The following is a 20,414-nucleotide window of genomic DNA, read 5'->3' as shown; positions in this document are numbered from 1 at the left end:
CAGTGTTTAGCATTGCTGCCTCACCGCTGTGTCCCTGGGTCCAATTCTTGACATGGGTGTTATCTGTGTGGAATTTGTATGTTCTCCCCATGTTTGTAAGGGTTTTCTTACAATTCAAATAGGTAGATACATTGGTTCAAAGGTAAAAATTTGTCCCTGTGTGAGTGTGTATGTGTCCGTGTGTGTACTGAGAGGGACTGGTGTCCTGTGCAGGGTGCCAGTTGCCTTGTGCCGGTTGCTTGCTAAGATAGGCTCTGGCTTCCCCACATCCCTGAATTGGATAAAGTGGTTAGAAAATGGATGGATGGATAGTTTGCATATAAATCATTTTTCACTCTGATTTTGGAAATACTTTGTAACTTTAAAACAATATACTATTATATTTTATGTCCAAATATTTGTATTTTTATGAGAAATCAACATAATTCTAATTCAATTAATTCAATTTTTAATGTATAGTTTAATCATGAAGCACTACAGTAGGTTTTATACTTCGTATCTAATTTAGGAGTGACGTTATGTTGGGATCATAGCTTTCAGGATACCTTTCATCGTCGTGGTTTATACAGTACATATGGAGGAAGGTGTTCCACTATACCTATACAGTAAAAAGGTGAAAAAAGTTTTAATGAAGACTTGCATCCTCGCAGCTACAGTATCTGCTGTAACGTGCGGTGGCGAGTTTTTACTGCTGAACTGGCAGAGCGTCTCTGAGGATCATGGGTAACTAGGGGACGCCCTTCTCGGGAATCCTTTCACTTCATTTCCGCGTTATTTGCACTGTATGGTAGCCAGCCGATCTTCTTGTACTTCTCTGTACATTACTGACTGTAAGGCAGTTAAGGCGCAGGCTGCTTCGTGTGATCGTGTGTATTAAAGTTCACTTAATCGCAATTAAGTATGAGCGATATCAAACCCAAAGGCGCTCCAGAGGCCGGAGGAGAGAACAGCGCAGATGACAAAGACTGGGCAGCGGCTAAGGCTTTTTATGATAACTTGAATACGACTTCAAAGAAGCCCAGACCTGTAAGTTAAGCAAAGATGTCTTTGTATTTTGCATTTCTGCACCATCGAGAGTGATATTTAGGCGATGACCCATCACAAAAAATACCCTGCACTGAAACTAAATTGTATTATTTTTGTCATCTGTGTTGTTTGCAGCCCAAACCCCAGCATGCCGTAACCATCGCAGTATCATCACGAACATTATTTAATATGGTGAAAGAAAGGAAAATCTACGAAGAAGAAGGGCTAGAAAAATACGTGGAGCATCAAGAGCAGCACGAAGATGAGCCCCTAACGCCGGGAGCAGCTTTTCCATTTGTGAAGGTATATATTACTATACAGTATCTTGTGTGCTGAGGAAGTGGGCGCAATGGAGAGGTGGGGCTCTGAGCACTTTCTGTACAGGTTGCGCACTCTCGGCTCTCGCTGATGAAAGTCGGAAATAATTTCGAGACATGTCGGCTACTTACGAAAAACTCGTTAACCCAAATCCTACCCAGAAACCTTACTGTCCATAAACCCAGTCCACGACACTAGGTGGAAGATCACGAGAGTTCACTTTTCAGTGTGCGACTTCAGTCTGGAGATATTATAAAGCAATTGTTCACTTTAAATGCTGGTTATCCCACCCTTAATTGTGTTCATTATCATTATGAAGTCAAGACATAGTGTTAGAATTATGTGTATTATAACAAAAAACACAAAGATAAGGTATTAACTACAGGTCAGCCACCTGTTTTGAATAACAAATTAAAGGTGAAAGACACAAAGTGAACATTTCAGAAAGAAGATGTCTCAGATATGTTGGATCATTTGAAATGGCAGATGTTTATGGATTGGTCTAAAAACATTGGCCTTAAAAATGAATGTGAAAAACAAAGAGTGTACCATTTATAAAAACACTGGTGGTTTACATTGAATTAAATGAAAAAAACTGTGGTCCTGTTTGCCGTTCACAAAGTCAGTACACATGGTCAAACCCCTTTAAAACTCGATGCAGTAACCAGTGTCAAAGGAAAACTAAGAAAATTAGGTGTTAAAGACTGAGAGGGGTTACATCTTTTCACAAAGAACTGTGGTTGTATGACAGAAAATGTCAAGCCTTTCCTTAGGATAAGTTTTACTGTGAGACTCCAAAATACAGACTTTATTAAGTAGATACAGTAGTTACATTTTTTATGAGAAAATTATTAAAACTTTTTGTGTTATTTTCCTGTAATGTGTTTTCAGACCAGTGGTTGTACAGTATGCGCCTTGGTATAATTATTAAAAATTTATTGTTATCTGATTTAGAAAATACAGCATTAGAATCTAAATTTAGTAGTCCAGGTTCATATCAGGACATAAAAACTATTACATTCCTGTCTGGTTATAGCATCCTAATACTACAATTACTAGAATTTTACAAACATACCTCCAAGAGCCATTAATACAATACAAAACACAGAAACAATAATAATATGCGTCTTGTTAAACACAAAAGAAAATTTAAAATAATTATTATTACACATTAAAACCACTGCAAATTAGCTGTGTAATAATTGAAGACATACAGTACTTCATTCAGATTTTAAGACTTGATAAGATTTTGTTTTAGTTAGTGCTGGTTTACAAGCAAATCATCTGAGATGACTTATCCTGTCAAGCTCAGAGATATACTTTTAACAAGCTGAGACCGTGTCTTTTCTTTGGACTGTGGTAATGTGCTTGTCAGACAATAGCGGCATCACTGTACCTTTTGAGCTTTGTGTACATGTTGATAATGACTTTTATGTACATCTTTAAATTATGGATGCATTTCTTTCTTTCTTTATACAGGCTTTAATGACTGTTAACTCGCGGTTGCGTGAACTCTACCCTGGTAGCGAAGAGCTGTTTGATATTGTTCTCATGACTAACAACCACGCCCAAGTTGGGGTTCGTCTCATCAACAGCATCAATCATTATGGTATGTACCATCTGCAGGAAAAAAAAGCTCGTAGCTTTTGTGAAAGGAGGAGAAAAGTATTTTCAGTCTTTCAGTGAAATTCTCATATTGTTTGGCTTGAACTTGCATGCCTGAAGATCAGCTCTGTCACAACGCCCCTCACTTAGGAGGAATGAAGCAGGGAGGTGCTGCAAGGGTGAAGGGAGTGGAGCACCTAGAAAAGATACTTGTAGTTAGGAAGTTTTATACTTGGGGGAGCAGAGTACGAGATTATAATTTGACCTTCTTATGTTAAATAACTACATTTTAGTAGGTATGATATTTGATTAGTTATACTTTCTGGACTGGAATCTTGAAAGAACATGATTTACAAGATGCTGAACAAACAATTTAAGGGTGATGCACGTTTCAAAGAGATGGCCTAGACTTCAACAAAAATAACAACCATAGAGGTATTAAACACCAGAGCAGCTGGTCCTGAAATTGATTGTTTTAGAGTATTCTGCTCATCATTGTATATGAGAGTTTGTTTTTGACTTTCCTGGTAAAATAAAGAAATAAAAAGAAGTGTTAAATAAATAGTCATTGTTGATTATTAGTATACATTTTTATTTTTTCTTTCAGATTTAACAATTGAAAGGTTCTGTATGACTGGTGGAAAAAGCCCTATTGGTTACCTGAAGGCTTATCTTACCAACCTTTATCTGTCGAAGGACTCGGAGAAAGTACAAGAGGCGATTGAAGCAGGTACTGAAGTTGATCTCACTTCTTAGAATATTTTTTAGTGTTCTTGGTTACACAAAACCATCTGTAACAAGACACAGCTAACAACCTATACAGTAGTTTATTTCAGATTTAATGAGCCCCATCTCTGGTGCACAGGTAACTCAACAACTATGCCTTTTAAATTTTAATGAAAATATTTTAACTTTTTAAGCTAGACAGTTAATACCTAATGCCTTGAAGAATGTGTCACAGTACATTGTCACCTTCTACATGTAGCTCCTTAGTATCACTGTCCATGTATCCATCTATTTTTTTTAAATAAATTCCAGGGCATTTTTTTAAAAGAGTAGGGGTGTTACCCCAGCATCCTGGCCAAATTTCTCATTGGTCTTTACTATAATAATAATAATTGCTTACACCTATATAGCGCTTTTCTGGACACTCCACTCAAAGCACTTTACAGGTAATGGGGAGTCCCCTCCACCACCACTATTGTGCAGCATCCACCTGGTAATCATGCACTCCTAATCATCCCCTGGCATTAACTGGCTTCATCACTCTGTTCTCCTCCCCACTGAGAGCTGGTGTGTGGGGAGTGTACTCGCGGACTATGGCTGTCGTCGCATCATCCAGGTGGATGCTGCACATTGGGGGTGGTGGGAAATGTCTGTTACCTGTAAGGTACTTTGAGCGGAATGTCCAGAAAAGCCCTATATAAGTGTAAGGAATTTAGACTAAAAATTGAATAAACTACCCTTTTAATATATGTTTCCATATACATCCCCCAGGACGGTATAGGCAGCAGTGTGAAGCAGTGGTTAGTGTTCTGGGCTTGTAACTGGAAGTAAGTGGGTCGAATCCCAGATAAGACATTGCTGTTTTATCCTTGAGAAAGGTACTGAACTTCCACCTGAATTGGTCTGGTAAAATACCCTGTATAGATAGGCCCAAATATAAGTTGGTTTGGATAAAAATAACAGGCAAATAAATTAGTAATAGTAATATCTATTACTAGAAGGACAGGGATTGTTGAAAAGATCCGATGAGGTCTTTAAAACTTTAATTGAAGGGACTGTTTTTTGGGGACAGTATTGAGTGTGCTAATAAAAGATATTTCAGGTTAATTGCTGAATTGTTTTGCACATCAGACTGCAGAGCAGAAGGAATAAACTCAGATGACATGTGAGAAGTCCACGTACTGCTCCTCCTTCCGTTTGGCATACTGTGATTCAGGTTGGAAATGATCGGAGATGAAGTTTACATTCCAGAAGGGATTGAAGGCAGCTGCTGTGAACACTGCATCTCCTGCGAGCCCTCGGGGATTGAAGCTGTCACTGGATGCGCTTTGGTCTGAAAGTGACCGATGACTGTGTTGTGTTTTAGGCATCGCCGCTGCTACAATGTTCACTCCTGAGAAAGAGGTCCAGCTGTGTGACACCCAGCTGCGGGTGGCCTTTGATGGAGACGCAGTTCTGTTCTCTGACGAATCAGAGAAGATTGTAAAGGAGCACGGACTGGACTCTTTCTTTGAGCACGAGAAGGCTTTTGAGAACAAGCCCCTTGCACAGGTGACTCCCTTATTTCAGATGAAGGCCAGGGGGGAGGGGCTCAGATTAATTCTGAATTTAAACCCACTAAGGTCTTAATGCAAAGGAGTGAGAGAATCTGAAACAAGCTGACCAGCCAGAATGTTGAAGCCAAAACTCTAGTTTATTTCCAAAAACAGTGGCTCAAGATCTTATCACCAGTTAGATTAAAGGGCCTCCTCTCATTTGTAAACATTCTGATGTTTACCAATTGCATATTACTGGTAGGACCAATTGGACACTTTGCCAGTTGGAGTCACGGAAATAATTTCTCATTTCCAATTGGCGGTGAATGGAAGTTTGGTGTGCAAAAAAGTATTTTAAGTCACACATCCAGTACTTAATCTCAGGACTGCTAACCTAACAAATGTAGCGTCTCCATTACTTAAATATTCTTCCACCTCTAAGCTGCTGTATAAGTATATTGAGTTATAAACACAGTTGCAGGAACACAAGGTGTGTCACAACAAGGCTGAACTGTTGTTAAGGGAATGTATTTCATTATTTTTTTAGGGTCCTCTGAAATGTTTTCTGGAAGCACTGGGAAAGCTTCAGCGCAAGTTTTACGAGAAGAACGAACGAATGAACTGCCCCATCCGGACCTACCTGGTGACCGCACGGAGCGCGGCCAGCTCGGGGGCCCGGGTACTGAAGACCCTGAGGAGCTGGGGCCTGGAGATCGATGAGGCCCTCTTCCTCGCCGGGGCCCCGAAGGGTCCGCTGCTGCAGAAAATCCGCCCCCACATTTTCTTCGACGACCAGATGTTCCACATCGAGGGCGCCCAGGAGCTGGGGACCATCGCCGCACATGTGCCGTATGGAATAGGACAGAAGTACCAGAAAAGCAAACTTATTGAGGAAACACCCAAAAAATGAATGAACGCTAACAGCATCCTGTGCTTGCTTTAGCAGCAGATTGGTTGATTTTGCATCGCAGTCTCTTGGTCTGTGGTGAGGATGCTGTTCTGTGATGCTTTCCTATTGCCATTACCATAAGGGAATGTGTGGCCCATTAACAGAGGGCATGACGTCTTGATTGGTCAAGATTCAGGACTCTGTTTCTGCTTTCTTCCAAATTTTAAAGATCTTTTCCCCTTTTTATAAGAATCGTAAATCAAGTATGATTTGGGGTCTTGTGCTGCCAGCTTTTATCTGAGTTATCTTAAACAAGTTGGCGTAAACCATCAGTGTCTTTCGTAAGGTGCCTTTCCTTCACAATCAAAGAAAAACCAAAAATGACCACATTCCTAGTAAACATAAGTACATATGGGGCAGTTTTGCCCCCATTCTGTTGTTAACACTGAGAAGATTTCTTCCATTTGCTCATTGTCCCCATTGCCTGCAAGAATGATTTGAGTTTGAGCTGGGTAAGGACCTGAAAGATCTGGCTGCTTGATAGACCAATCTGTGCACACAATAGGAAGGTACTCCTTTTGGAAACCCACAAAGATTGTGCTCACCCCAGTATTCAGCAAGTGTCACACCGAAAATACCCAAATACCCTGTAAGATTTAAGTCAAGGAGTGCATGTCAGAATTCTACTAATTGAACAACTCTCATTAAACTCATATTCACCAGGACCTACTAAGGGTCAAGTGGATGGGTGAGTAAACCAGTATCTCATGATATTCAATATATCCATCCATTTTCTAACGGCTTCTTCTAATTTAGGGTTGCAGGAGAGCTGTAGTCTCGGCAAGCAGCCTGCTCAAGGCAGAGTACACCCCAGATGAGACACCAGTCCGTCGCCGGACAGACACGGACACGAACACACCACTCACAAATAAGGCCAATTCTCTCTGAAGCCAGTTCATCTACCAGAATGTCTTTGGACTGTTTAACATATGAAATACTTCATATTTACATTATTTATAGGGCAAATAAACTCTCCCATTATTTTCCCGGTGCAATTCAGAAATATTCATGTTAAATGCATTGATTCAACCTGTTTTAAAATATATAAGGTTTAAAACAAAATAAAACTTCCCCATTTGAAAACATACTGATTGTATTCTTATATTTTATAGTTCTAATATATCATATTCTATATATAATAGAACAGCGATATTTTCCTCTAGACATTTACAGTACACTTCCTTGAAAGTGACTTAAAATTAAAACGATGAGGCATATGTATTTAATGAAAAATCTGCATAATGAAAACGTTTTTTTGGCTTATTACATACTGTAAAGCAGTAAGATACTGGGAAATTAATAACTGAATTAGGATTAACAGCAAACCCAAGTTTATGAAAATACAGTAACCCTTTTGTGAATAGTAGTTTAAACAGGTGACAATCATGACCTTCCCATTGACCAGATAGAACATATTTACTTTAGTGTCGTCATCTATCACCCTAGTCATGTTATACAATATCAGCTATCCAGCAGTGTGTAAAGCTGTACTGTGTGAAATTGTTCCTTAAGTGCTAAATTAGTAGGATAATGACTGTTAAACTGTAACTTTTCAAGGGCTGGTTTCACTAAACCTTCTCAGCTCTAACTGTGGATTACCCTAATGACAATTTAGGTGCGTTGGACTAGGGTTGGGGCTAATCGAAGTCTGAGAAACCAGGCAGAAATGATTTAAGATGCTTGAAAATTTAAGACGTCCTTATTTTGTTCGCCTTGAGATGCACTGACAACAAGAAAAAAAAGCAGAGTGGCACTGTTGTGTGCCGACATCATGTTTGATTGGAAAATAATACTTTGATAACCTTCCCATTTTTTTTTCAATTATGATCATTTTAGTTGTGCGCTTCTTTTAAAAGTATGTAGTACGGAGTATTTTATCGGTTTCATGGAGACTTCTCAGAAACCTCATGTTAACTGAAAGATTTCTGCTTTTTTACAGGGTTGTATACCGGTGAATGAAAACAGATGGAATTGTATTACAGATTGACTGTTTTCTACTGTTTGTTCATAATTTGTGCAGTACTTGCAAAGCTGTGTAAAGCACTGGTCTCAATTTAGGCTATTATTGTTTATGGACACTTTACCCTAATATTCAGATTCATCAGCAGAATGATGTATAGTAGAAGTATTAAAGAAGATTGCTATATTTTTGTCTTTCCTCCCTGAAAAACACTTTGTCTTTATCTTGTGATAAATCTGTAATGCTGGTATTTTTCTACTTTTCTGATGTTTACGTCAGTAAAGCATATTGCACACAACATACTGTAATTTCAGGTTACTAATATAAAAGATTCTAAGGCACTAGAATAAGTGAACATGAACTGACCTACAGATGTGTGTTTTAGTTCAGCATATTGTACTTTCAATACTGTCTGCTTAACCTATGTAGAGGGATATGGGTTTCAGCAATGTAAGCACAGTATAAAATGGTTAACTTGCATTACGTTGTATAACATTTCTTAGACATATTTCATTAAACACGATTTTGTCAAGTGTTCTATTCTATTTTGTTTGTGGTGCATATTTATTATAGCATTGCAGGTAATTGAGGTTAAAGAGCTCTGCAAAATATTTTGTGGTGTGATAAATCCTTACTCTATCTTTTTTATATTTTATACTGCAATAAAGCTGAGCTTAAAAGGTATTTGTGTGTCGCTGATTTCTTATTAAAATTATATATACATAAATAAGATATAACAGTTTAGCCTTTTACACATTTCGTCTTGTAAAACCTTGTATTTAGCTTATACTGATCCATCCATTTTCAAACTGCTTCTATCATTGCAGGGACATGGGGGAGAGCTGGAACATACTGGCAAGCAGTGGGCGGCAAGGCAGGGTAAACCCTGCACTCCAGTCCATTGCAGGCCAAACACACAGCACAGACATGCACACACACACACCGCGGCCACTTTTCCCAGAAGGCAATTAACCTACAAGTGTGTCCTTGGAGAGAACGTACAGACTCAACGCGGATAGAACTCCAGGTCCAGAGTTAAACACAGGACCCCAGTGGTGAAAGGCAGCAATGCTAACCACTGCCACTAGCTACTGTGCTGCCCTACCTGTATACATTTTCGTGTAAACGTTTTCAATCCCTATCAATAGTGATAATTTACAGATATTTAAACTACACCAAATAACTCAAACCAACTATAAATATTGAGAAGCATATAAATTGAAATGTCCTCATTGTTAAGTACAGATAACCCAAAGTCAGTACTGAGTTAAAGCAGTTTTGGCAGTAATTACTGCTGTGACCCTTGTTAGATCGGGTTCTCTCTGTTCTTCACAGTGGGATGGTGTTATGCCTTGTCATCCCTACATTTGTATCCCAGTTTTTGCTCTTCGGAAAAAAGGCCTGCCCATTAATAAACTCATTTCAAAACTTCAGTGAGCTCTGCTGTGGTTTCTTGCATTTCTATATTTAAGTATTGTATACAGCTAACAATAATTCGATCCAGAAATTCATAAATCGCCGAGTCAAAAATCAGTTCATTTTCAGGTGATAGTTAACTGAACAATTATGTGTTGTATTTCTTCATTTATTGTAATCCATCCATTTTCTAACTGCTTTATCCAATTCAGGGTCACGAGCTGGAGCCTATCCCAAGTACCAATGGGTGCAAGGGAGGGTACACCATGAATGGACATCACAGGGCAAACACACTCAAACCAGGTCTATATTTGTTCAAAAGTCAAATAACATACCAATATGTCGTTGCACTGTGGAGGAAACCAGAGCACCCAGAAAAAACCCCACGTGAACAGGGGGACGATATACAAACTCCACACAGATATCACCTCATGTCCAGAATAAAACCCGGGGACACAGAGCTGTCAGGCAACAATGCTAAACAATGCGCCACCGTGACGCTCAGTTATTGTAAAAGTTATTTTTTAACTTATGTCCGTTAAAAATCTAATTAACTTTGTGATCGCATATGTAGAACTTTTTTAAGACCATTTGAAGGTTGCCGGTTCAAATCCCATGGTCGGCAGAGGAATCGTACTCCGTTGGGCCCCTGAGCAAGGCCCTTAACCCTAACTGCTCCAGGGGCGCTGTACAATGGCAGACCCTGCGCTCTGACCCCAAGCTTCTCTCCCTGTCTGTGTGTCTGTGTCTCCATGGAGAAAAGCTGGGGTATGCGAAAAGACGAATTCCTAATGCAAGAAATTGTATAGGGCTAATAAAGAAGCATTATTATTATTTAATCAGAAGGCAAAGAATAAATACGATAAAACTTTGCTATGCATTTCCTTCAATAAACTACAACTCCCGCAGTTAACTGGCTCGATCACAAAGGGTTATGGGAGCTGTAGTCAGCTTGGCTTCTGTTTTGATTCATAGAGCGCTATGGTGGTATATCTTTGCTACTGATGTCTACAGCGGTGATTTTGGCCGCTGTATTGGGCGGTGGAGTACTGCTCGTCGCTCGTCGAGTATTTTCAAGGCGATCGTCTGTCCAAGTATTGCGTTTCTGCTCCAGCATGATGCGCGGGAAAACGGTTATAGTGACAGGGGCGAACAGCGGGATCGGTAAGGCCACGGCAGCGGAGCTAGTGAGGCTGCAGGCCCGAGTGATCATGGCCTGCAGAGACCGGCAAAGGGCCGAGGAGGCGGCGCAGGAGATCCGGCAGGAGGCCGGGCAAGAGCAAGGCGAAGTTGTAATCAAACACTTGGATCTCGCTTCATTAAAGTCTGTTCATAACTTCTGTGAGGAAATTATCAAGGTACAATTTTAACATATTGTGAAAATAAAGCGTCACACTCGAAATCTCTTGCAAATATTATGTTAATAAGTATTAAGAAAAATATGAAAGGCTTATTAAGCGCACATTTAAGATGACCGAGACAAAGGTGGGTTAAATATTGCTTTTATTTCTTAGATGAGTTGCTTAAGCTTGTGACTCTTTAAGTAAAAGACCAATGTTTCTGTTACAAAAAATGACTTACAGTACATGAACTTGTGACAGTTCTTAAAAACCGTAGTTCTGAAGTACATTAAAAGTCCGTTACGTATGGACATAAGAACGGTTATTAAAGAGAGGAGACATCTACAGTAGTTTGTTGCTGGTTAGAGAAAATCCTTGAAAATCCTTTCACCCGTGATTTATTGACTGAAAAGATCCGAGTATTAGCATCAGCATGTTAGGTTAGATTGTTGTGGAATTCCACAAATCCTTGTGTGAAGAAATGAATCACTGAGTTTATAATGTACATTATTAATTAAAATTATAATGACGTTTATAAAAAATGGGCCAGTTCTTAGCCTCTCAGGCAAACAGTGTTAAGACACACAGTTAAAAAACTGATTTTCTGGAACATGTTAAAAAAAAAAGATACACCACCAAGCTCCAAGACATGCCATGCTCATATTTTTTTTATTTATTTACCACAGTGTTTAAAAAAATGTAATTGATGTATCCACATAAGCTTGGCCTGTGGCTTTCTTATAAGTAGCCTCTTCAAGATTTTTTTAATGTTGTCCTTTTATATTTGTACTTGTAGTTTTTGCTACCTGCATACAACAATCTACTTGTTATTTTACTTCTAAAAAATAGACCTGGTTTGAGTGTGTTTGCCCTGTGATGTCCTTCAGAGTGTACCCTCCCTTGCACCCATTGCTACATTTTGGTTTCATGTCACACCTCTCTTTACCTATACTGACTTCAGCTTTTGTTCCCTTATTCTACATTACCTTTGCTTACTAACCTGTCTTTCTCACACCTGAAGAAGGCTTCATGGACGAAACGTTGTGTTTTCTTTCTTCTCTTTTCAGCATGGAATAAACCTATTGTTCATTTACGATCTGTACTTGTCTGCATTAAAAAGTCATCTGCCAGGTGTTGAATTTTGTGTACATTTTTATTGTGCTCTGCGAAGATGAAGACCCACTGCAGTAAATAAAACATTAAACAGTCATACTATGTGACAAAACATTTTTATTAATATGTATATATAGAAATGAACCTTGGCAGCAATTCATTCTAGTTGTTTCTGTCAGTATGGCCAAAAATAAGTGGGATATAAGTGGGTGTATATCCCACAAGTGGGTGTGAAAGATGTATCCAGGTTTGACCCATTTCAGAAGTGGTGAGATGAAGGTTCTTTTATTTACATTTTTGAGTAAAGATCTGGGGATTAATACATATTGGGGTTTTGTGTTTAAAGTGTGCTAAAGACATTATCAGGTACCATAGTAGAGACTGTTTATTAAGGAAAACTATTCAAAAGCTATGCCTACTGTATGTTGTACTTGTTGCTCACTAGAAACAAGGCCATGTCCCTGTTTGTAATTTGTGGAAAAATAATTTAATGAACAATTATTCAGAAATTGCTGTAGGAAACTGATGTTTCTTTGGATAAAAATATTTTGCATGTAAGAAGCACCCTATCGTTTTTTAAAAGAAGACACAGCACTCCTATGGTACAATTTTCCTAGAAAAGGGAGGGCACGTGGATCTGTCACTGGATTTAAACCTTAGTTACACAAACAGTTTTTGGTGACAACAACAAGAGGGAGACATTTGTTGTTTATTAAGATCTGGGGCCACATGAGAAACAAGACCGTTGTCATTAAGTTAGAAGCACTTGGGCAGCAAAGTAACTCAGACTGATGATAATTCTCATTTTTGTTTTTGGATTGAAATCACATGTTTTGCAAGTTGTGGGGGTATTGTCTGAGTGTTGACCAAGTTTGTCACAAGAGGCAGCAATCCCACACCAGATCAAGAAAATTTTCTTCTGTGACCTGACATGCTTGAAATATTTTTCTTTTCTCTCATTTGTTTTTATAGGTCATTGTCTTTGCCACCTGCATATAATATTCCACACTTGTCTACATTAAACATCATGCTACCAGGAATTCCTGGTAACATTGACCAGAAGTTTCTTCTCACCCACTGGAAGTTTTTGTTCTCCTCTGTACCCACATGGTCAACTGTTGTCATATAACAGCTTAGGAAATCTGTAAAGTGTTCTGTGACAAGTGTCGCAGTGGGCTCCATATAGTACCAAATAAATTGATTGACAGTCTGCTAAACTTGTGATGCCAGGGCAGTAGGACTTAGCCTGCGCTCCTATTGAGTGCCTTTACTAATGGATGTATGGTGCTGTCCGTCCAGTTGTTTGCATTTACTGATGTTGTATCCCAATGTAATTAGAGCGTCTCTCGATGGGTTGGTAATTCCACAAGGTAACTAGTAACCTTGTAAATTAGTACAGCCAGTTCAAAAATGTAATTTCTGTTCAGGATGATTAAAACTACCAAGGCTATTCTTTTAATAGTATGCATTGCATACCAATCTCTAATTAAGAAAAGCAAATATAGCTTTGTTTGAACATTCAGAAATGTTTTTTTTATGTCTGTTTAATTTGGTATTACCACAAAATCATTGCACATAAGAAGAAATTAGTACAGTTTGAAGCTTGCTGTTACACTGCTGAAAAGTGTTTTGTGGACAATAACACATACAGTATGAACATCATGTAATGCAGACCAAGTTCCAGATTTTTCACAAATCTAACCAAAACCATTGATCTCTACTTATTTATAATATAAACTTTTTTTTGTTAATGGATTTATCCAGTGTTCTTACAGATCAGTTTGCTACTAGTCCTGGACTACCTAGTTAAGCAAGTCTGGGACTATCGCTAGTCCATGTCTGTGAAAATATCATTCAATCTTGAATGCCTGCTGAATACAGTATATTTCTCTTATTTTTAAAGGAGGAGCCGAGGTTAGATGTACTCATCAACAATGCTGGGATTTATCAGTGCCCGTACACAAAGACAGAGGATGGCTTTGAAATGCAGTTTGGAGTTAACCACCTGGGACATTTCCTGCTAACCAACCTCCTCCTAGATCTGCTGACGAAGTCTGCCCCCAGCAGGATCATTGTGGTGTCTTCCAAGCTTTACAAATATGGGGAAATCAACTTTGATGACTTGAGCAGCGAGCAGAGTTATAATAAAAGCTTTGCCTACAGCAGGAGTAAGCTTGCCAACTTACTTTTCACCCATGAACTGGCTAAACGCTTGGAAGAAACAGGAGTAACTGTAAATGCTTTAACCCCAGGAATAGTTCGAACAAATCTGGGGAGACACATTAATATTCCTTTCCTTGCCAAGCCTCTATTCAATCTAGTGTCTTGGGCTTTTTTTAAAAGCCCCTTGGAAGGTGCACAGTCCTCCATTTATTTAGCCTGTTCTCCAGATGTAGAGGGGGTTTCTGGGAAGTGTTTTGCCAACTGCAAGGAAGAGGAATTACTGCCTAAAGCATCTGATGATGCTGTTGCAAGAAAATTGTGGGACATTAGTGAAATTATGGTGGGGCTGACAAAATGAAAATATTTTTTTAGTCTTATTTCTGTTGTTCCAAAAATAAATGAGAAAATAAAAGTGGTGGTTGAGTAAATTAGCCATGCCTTACACATAATGCTAATTATGCCTGTACCGTGAAGAATATGCAGAATTCACCATGAAGTCTAGTTACCGGTGTTCCAAAGTTTTAAATGATCGGGTTTCCTTAAGTTGTACTTTATGTGCTTGAACAAAATTTTCTTTTTTTACTTTTGCCAGTTTGCTAAAATTAATTTACAATATTTAACTGAATGAGTTTGATGGGCTGAATAGTCTCTTGCAACCTTTTCGTTATGTTCTCACGTAGCAAGGCTGTTCAGAGAATGGCTGTTCAGATAGACGATAGATCTCTCACTAGGTGTATGTTCATCAAGATAAACGTGGTCTATGATTTTGACTTTGGGCATGTTCTCTCAGTTGGCTTTTCTTGTGCAAAAATACTTTTAAGTGACTGCATGCACATTGGGCTTTGTATAAATTAAGACATTAGAGGATCTGTAAGTTAAATGGATTTATTTGCATTTAAATCTTACATGTTTTATTTTGTGCCATTGGCAAAATGCTACAACTGAAGTGCTAGCAATAGATAAAACGCATAACGTGTAGCTTGCCTTTAAAGGTATTATGCAATATCAAGAATTGAAATGTCTGTGTTCAAATTATTTTATTAATCTGTGGTGTTGTGCACTACCTTGTTCTATACATTGTGGAAATACAGTATGCACTTTGACTAAAGAGAAATTAAACAATTCTGAAAATCAAAAAATCATCTCACATTTCTTTTTATGTTTTTGTAGAAGGGGAGTAACAACACAGTACACTGAAGTTTTTATTTTGTCTTGATTATTAACCCTTCCCTGCCACTTTAATGTTCAGTAGAGTAGTAATTGAACAAATGCATGCACAGAGGAACACAGCTTTTTAAAGACAATGTATCCTGTTTGTTCGAAACTTTTTTTTTGTCACTTAGACCTTGGTGACCAGATTACTCAAGTGAATGCCCTACAGTTACTGCAATTAAAACAGCTGTTAGCAAAATCCATTCCTACACTGTGCATGCAGGATAATCACCTGGAACTACCAAATTCAGTAAGCCATACTCTTTGTTAGAAACAAATGCAAAATATTTCTGTAATTCCAAAGTTAAACAGGTTTTATTTTTATTCTGTATAAATTTAGGATGGTACTCATTTTTATTTGGGGGCAGCTTTTGTGAGAACTGATTAATGCAGGTTAGTACTGTAGGTGGCCTCGTTTACAGACACGTGCCAGTTTAAATTCCTAATAAGCTAGTGTATTTTTAGAGTTCAGTTAGAAGCAAATCATCCATGCTATTTCTTGACTCTGTTGCGTTTTGGCCAGACTGGGGATATTTCCTGTACAGTACGTGAATGGAAGAAGAACCAACCTTTTTCGACCAGTAGACGTGTCTTGAAAAACATGGACTTCTCACCCTGCTTTTCTGGATCATTGCACTGGATCAGTGGATCAGTGCATTTTCTGGATCATTTCAAGAGCGCTAACAAGCAAACATCCATGCAATCCAAGAACGGCTAAATTAATCTGATCTTGGTCTCCTAAAATGGGAGGTCTTGGAGCATAAGTAGTTTAACTTATTTGTTTTACATTTAAGGAGCGCTGCCCCCAAAATAATGTTTTTAATTATACATTCTACATACTATTAATGCTGATCCTGAGGACTGCCAAATGCTACTGACGTCTGGTCTGAAATGTTGCCATTTCTTCCGTGTCACATCCGGTTTGCTTATAAGGAAAAGAAAAATCAGGTAGTGTATTTAAACTTTCCAACAAAGACCTTCTGTTTTAGTGAAGGGGTGATTCTGGACATTGTGGTAAACCAATAATATTTCATGTACTGTGTTCTTGACGTTATTTTTTATTTTAATGCTCAGAATTATGTTTTGGAACTACAGCAGGTGTTTTCCTATGAATGGTAAATGATAAATTCCTATCAGATCTTTAGATTTCTTTTATTTTAGTAGCAGCACAAAAGATGTTTACTGGTCAGCGCTTTACAAGTGTTTTTTAGGAATGTCATAATGACACAACCCAACATTTTTTTTTACTAGATTTCTTTGTTTCTTTGGTGTATAAAAGATAAGCAATATGGGGTTAGGTTCTGCAAAACATTTAGTGGTTAAAACAATTGGAACGGGTATTCATTTTTTAACAGAATTACAAAGTTTTGATTTGGTGTCAGCATTTTTCATAGTTACTACTAATTCTTCTACATCAAGTCATTTGTTTGTACTGGATACTTTCACTGTGAGCCTTCATCTTTTGTTGTCCAGTCCATTTGTTCTTTATGAGCAGAAAAATTAAAGATTTTAAAGTAAGCCAGGCTATAGGGAATGTATTCTGGATCAGGTTTTATTGACCTGTGATGAGTGTGTGCCAGGACACCAGCGGTCGCCTCATATCTTCTTTGAAAGGACCAAGATCTCTCAGGCTGAAATGGTTTATTTTTCCAAGACGTCTGACAGGAAGGTGTAGAGTGTATTGACATTTTGCAAAGTGCAGTAAAATAGGAACTGGGATCTGAAGAAAAACAATGACAGCTGTAGGACAGCAGAAATGCAAGAGGAATAAAGCCAAGCAGTGAAGTCCTGTGCAGTTGCAAGTTGATAAGGGCTCAAGAAGACAGAACAATTAACTAAAAAAAACATCCCCAAAGGAGGAGGTTCGCATTACTTAAATCTATGACTTTAAAAGCGATTGGATTTTTCTCAGGCTTTAAAAAATACTTGGAAACGTTACATGCATGTACTTTAACTCTGAGAATGTTTTTATGATTATTATTTAATTTTATCCAGCATTCACACATGGTAACAGTTAGAAGAGTATAAATCTTTTCATGGGAAGTGTGTAGAATTTCCAAAGTATGAAAATCTAGCGTTCCCAAAGTCGAGTTGATTAGATTTGATTTAGTTGCGCAAAGCACAAAGCGCATTGAAATGCGGTGGTGGTCTGTAGAGTCTCATTGATCATAGGCCACAGTTTGAACCCTGGCCAATTCTTACTTAACGTGCTTGAAATATGGTGGCTCAAAAACGAGGGGTTAAGAATCCTTTTATTAATCAGCCTGTACTTTAGCCAGATTGGTTGTTCATTTGCTCTAACAGTGCAGTTTAGATCTTCTGAACCTTTCACCAGTAGCAAAGTTAGCTGTATTTGCTTTCCCTAGGAGATATAATAAAAGAAAAGAAGGACTTTTGTTCACACAGCACAATCTTAACAGCTGAAGAATATATAATCTTGTGGGTATGGGTTTTTTTAACAGTTTGCACATAACATAAGCATTATTGTTGACTATTACAGCTGCCGAAAACAGTCCTCATATTTTACAAGACCCCACCTCCTTAAATTAGACTCCACAAATTCCTTTCCTCCAGCAAAAATATGTTCTTACACTTTTAAACTGCTTTTAAATTGATTTTTTTCTCTGTGTTTTGTTGTATCATCTACAAGCTGATCCTTGTCTTATTAATGACAAGTGCCCACAAAGTGACTAATAATAAAACTGTTTAGGAATAATACACTTATAATTGTTGTTAAATATTAGTTCAAATTAATTTGACATCAATTTAGTAACTCTATGTACTGTGCCACCGCTTGTCTATTTTAGTATTAGTTGGTTTCAAATTCCCTATTAAAAATTGTTTTTGGTGCCAAATATAATAAACCTAGACTTATAATCTGATACCTTTCAATAAAAGTTAGGTTAAACATAATTGAAAACATTTAAAAGCACAGTCATGAAACCTGAATAAATCTAAAATGTTAGTACTTTGGGTTTTGTCTATTTTAACCCCTTGTAAATTATAAGACAAAACACTTATTGTATCATTTGTATTTTATAGTACAGCCTTTAGAAATTTAAGACATTGAACACGGCTTCCCATGTCTCAGAGGTAAAAAGCAACTTAAGTTTCCAAACAAAAAACTTATTAGACTTCACTTAATGAAAGAGGAAAACTCTAAAGTAATTTTAAAAATCCCCGTGGTAAAAATATATGAGTAATTAATATATGAAGACATTAATGTCTTCTGAATGTATTGTAGTGACATTTGTTATTGAATTTGTCAGTGAAAGATGAATAATGCATAAACAGATTTTATATGAATTGTTTTTTGAGCACTAGAGCTTTGCTAAATGTTTAATTATTTATTTGTTGTGTAAATCATAAGGGAACATGTTGAAATCTTATTGTGACAGGAAATCTCTTTTGCATGGCCTTGTATGCCAAGGGCAGCGCATGTGCTCTAGAAACTCCTAGCACCTGTGATTGAGACTACATATATATTCAGCCCACCAGAGTACTAAAGACACTAGACACTTCAATTCAGTGAAAATACACAGTAAAAAAATGCTACAGACCGTTCAAGGAAGCAAAATACCTCTATTTTGACTGCTGTCCCGCGGCATCTCTCGGCTAGCGGTTGCCCTGGTAAACCGTCACATTCTAACGAGGGCTCACGGTTTACCAGGCCTTTCTGCTTTGACAGGATATCATTTTGGTGATCTGTCTTAATTAGTAATTATCGAATTTGTTATCTAATTCTTCTTTCTGTATTTAATGCTGAGGCACCGCTTTGATGGTGTTTTGTCATTATTCATTACACCCTGTCCCATTTGCACCATGGTTCCCTGATCTCCTGTTCATCATGCAGTTGCCTCAGTGGCTTTTCTGGGTGGTCATCTCACCCTGGAATGCTAAGCCCCTTTGCTCCCATTTCCTTGGTTCTCGAAATCAGGATTCAGCTCCGAAGTCGAAAACCCGTTCTCCCCTGGGGGCTCCTCAATGGGATTCTGTTCCAAGGCCGATATACCTGAGTGTCATCCTTTTTTCTGGGATCTTGGCACAAGATTCCGCTCCAAAGACGAGGCTGCCCAATTCCTGCCGATGGGCTGATTCACTGTGGTTCAGATCTCTGGGCTTGTCGCCAACCACCCTTGTTTCTCGCTCCGTTCCAGATTGCCTTGTGTCCTGCCCAGGATTTCACTTCATTCTGCACTGCAGTACTCTGTAACAGTTTGCCCTTTCTTCAGACCTTCACTCTGCACTGTGGAACTTGTTTCCAGTTTGCCCTTTTTCCAGGACTCACTCTGCACATCAGCTCCTATTCCAATCTGCATAGCAGCTCCTGCCCTCTGGCCTGGAACCCTGGACTCCTTTCCGCTGGGCTCGCTCCTTCTCCTGTGGTTCCATCCTACTTTCAGGAGGCAGCTTCTATTGCCCAGAACCCCATGCAGCCATTTTTCCCTTTGCCTAGCATGCCTGTTTTAGTTCTGTAGACTCCTGATCTGGTACTTTAGTTTTTTCTCTGACTGCCATCTTTTCTGTCACCTTTTCCAGCTTATCTTTGAGGCGGCTTATTCTCTAGACTCAGGGCTCTTCTTCTCACTTCTTTCTCTTGGTCTGTCTGGGAAACTTTTCTCTTCCACGACTCCTTCCAGTGTCCTAGCAGAGCCTTCTGTTTCTTTCTAGTTAGCCAGGCATCTTGTTTCCTCTCTGATGCCTGGAGGGCATCACTCCATTAGCCTGAGCTCCCTGAGGATTCCTAGCTCTTGGGCTCTGACTGGGACCGCCCGTGCAGCCGTGCTGACCCAGGGCTCTGAGAATTAAGAGGGGACTGAGGACAGGTCCATTGCCTCCAATCCGTCACAGATGTGTTTCCCAATCGGTCCAGAGGACGCCTGGGTATCCGATTCCATCTGTATCCGGGCGCCTCCATCAGAGAGTTGAACCTGAGAGAATGAGTCTGGCCTGATCTCGGAAGAGACCCCCCCCATGAGGGTGTGTGCCTTGAATCTGACTCCTGGGCCCTCTCTAGCACTTGGGTTCTGACAAATCACCTCTCTTGCGGC

General features: G+C 38.8%; 2 protein-coding genes across 2 annotated transcripts; both read left to right on the top strand.

Moving 5' to 3' along the window:
• Positions 1–728: 728 nt before the first annotated feature.
• On the top strand, positions 729–8,803 carry nt5c1ba (5'-nucleotidase, cytosolic IB a). The gene is made up of 6 exons (XM_006626368.3): positions 729–1,026; positions 1,162–1,329; positions 2,824–2,953; positions 3,557–3,679; positions 5,042–5,226; positions 5,758–8,803. Exons 1-6 carry the CDS (start codon positions 901–903, stop codon positions 6,118–6,120), a joined length of 1,095 nt encoding a protein of 364 aa, XP_006626431.2. The 5' UTR covers positions 729–900; the 3' UTR covers positions 6,121–8,803.
• A 1,674-nt stretch (positions 8,804–10,477) lies between these two features.
• Positions 10,478–15,290, top strand: rdh14a (retinol dehydrogenase 14a). The gene is made up of 2 exons (XM_006626345.3): positions 10,478–10,893; positions 13,892–15,290. Exons 1-2 carry the CDS (start codon positions 10,540–10,542, stop codon positions 14,507–14,509), a joined length of 972 nt encoding a protein of 323 aa, XP_006626408.2. The 5' UTR covers positions 10,478–10,539; the 3' UTR covers positions 14,510–15,290.
• Positions 15,291–20,414: the final 5,124 nt, after the last annotated feature.

This window comes from Lepisosteus oculatus, chromosome 2 (genome assembly GCF_040954835.1).
Source record: "Lepisosteus oculatus isolate fLepOcu1 chromosome 2, fLepOcu1.hap2, whole genome shotgun sequence".
Taxonomy (NCBI): Eukaryota; Metazoa; Chordata; class Actinopteri; order Semionotiformes; family Lepisosteidae; genus Lepisosteus; species Lepisosteus oculatus.
This window is presented reverse-complemented; position numbering and strand designations above follow the sequence as displayed.

Bases quoted from the DNA above. Each gene is read 5' to 3' on its own strand.
- nt5c1ba (XM_006626368.3), top strand. From the start codon at position 901: ATGAGCGATATCAAACCCAAAGGCGCTCCAGAGGCCGGAGGAGAGAAC. The intron at 2,954-3,556 runs GTATGTACCATC...TTTTTCTTTCAG, and splicing joins CAACAGCATCAATCATTATG to ATTTAACAATTGAAAGGTTC. The intron at 3,680-5,041 runs GTACTGAAGTTG...GTTGTGTTTTAG, and splicing joins ACAAGAGGCGATTGAAGCAG to GCATCGCCGCTGCTACAATG.
- rdh14a (XM_006626345.3), top strand. From the start codon at position 10,540: ATGTCTACAGCGGTGATTTTGGCCGCTGTATTGGGCGGTGGAGTACTG. The intron at 10,894-13,891 runs GTACAATTTTAA...TTATTTTTAAAG, and splicing joins TCTGTGAGGAAATTATCAAG to GAGGAGCCGAGGTTAGATGT.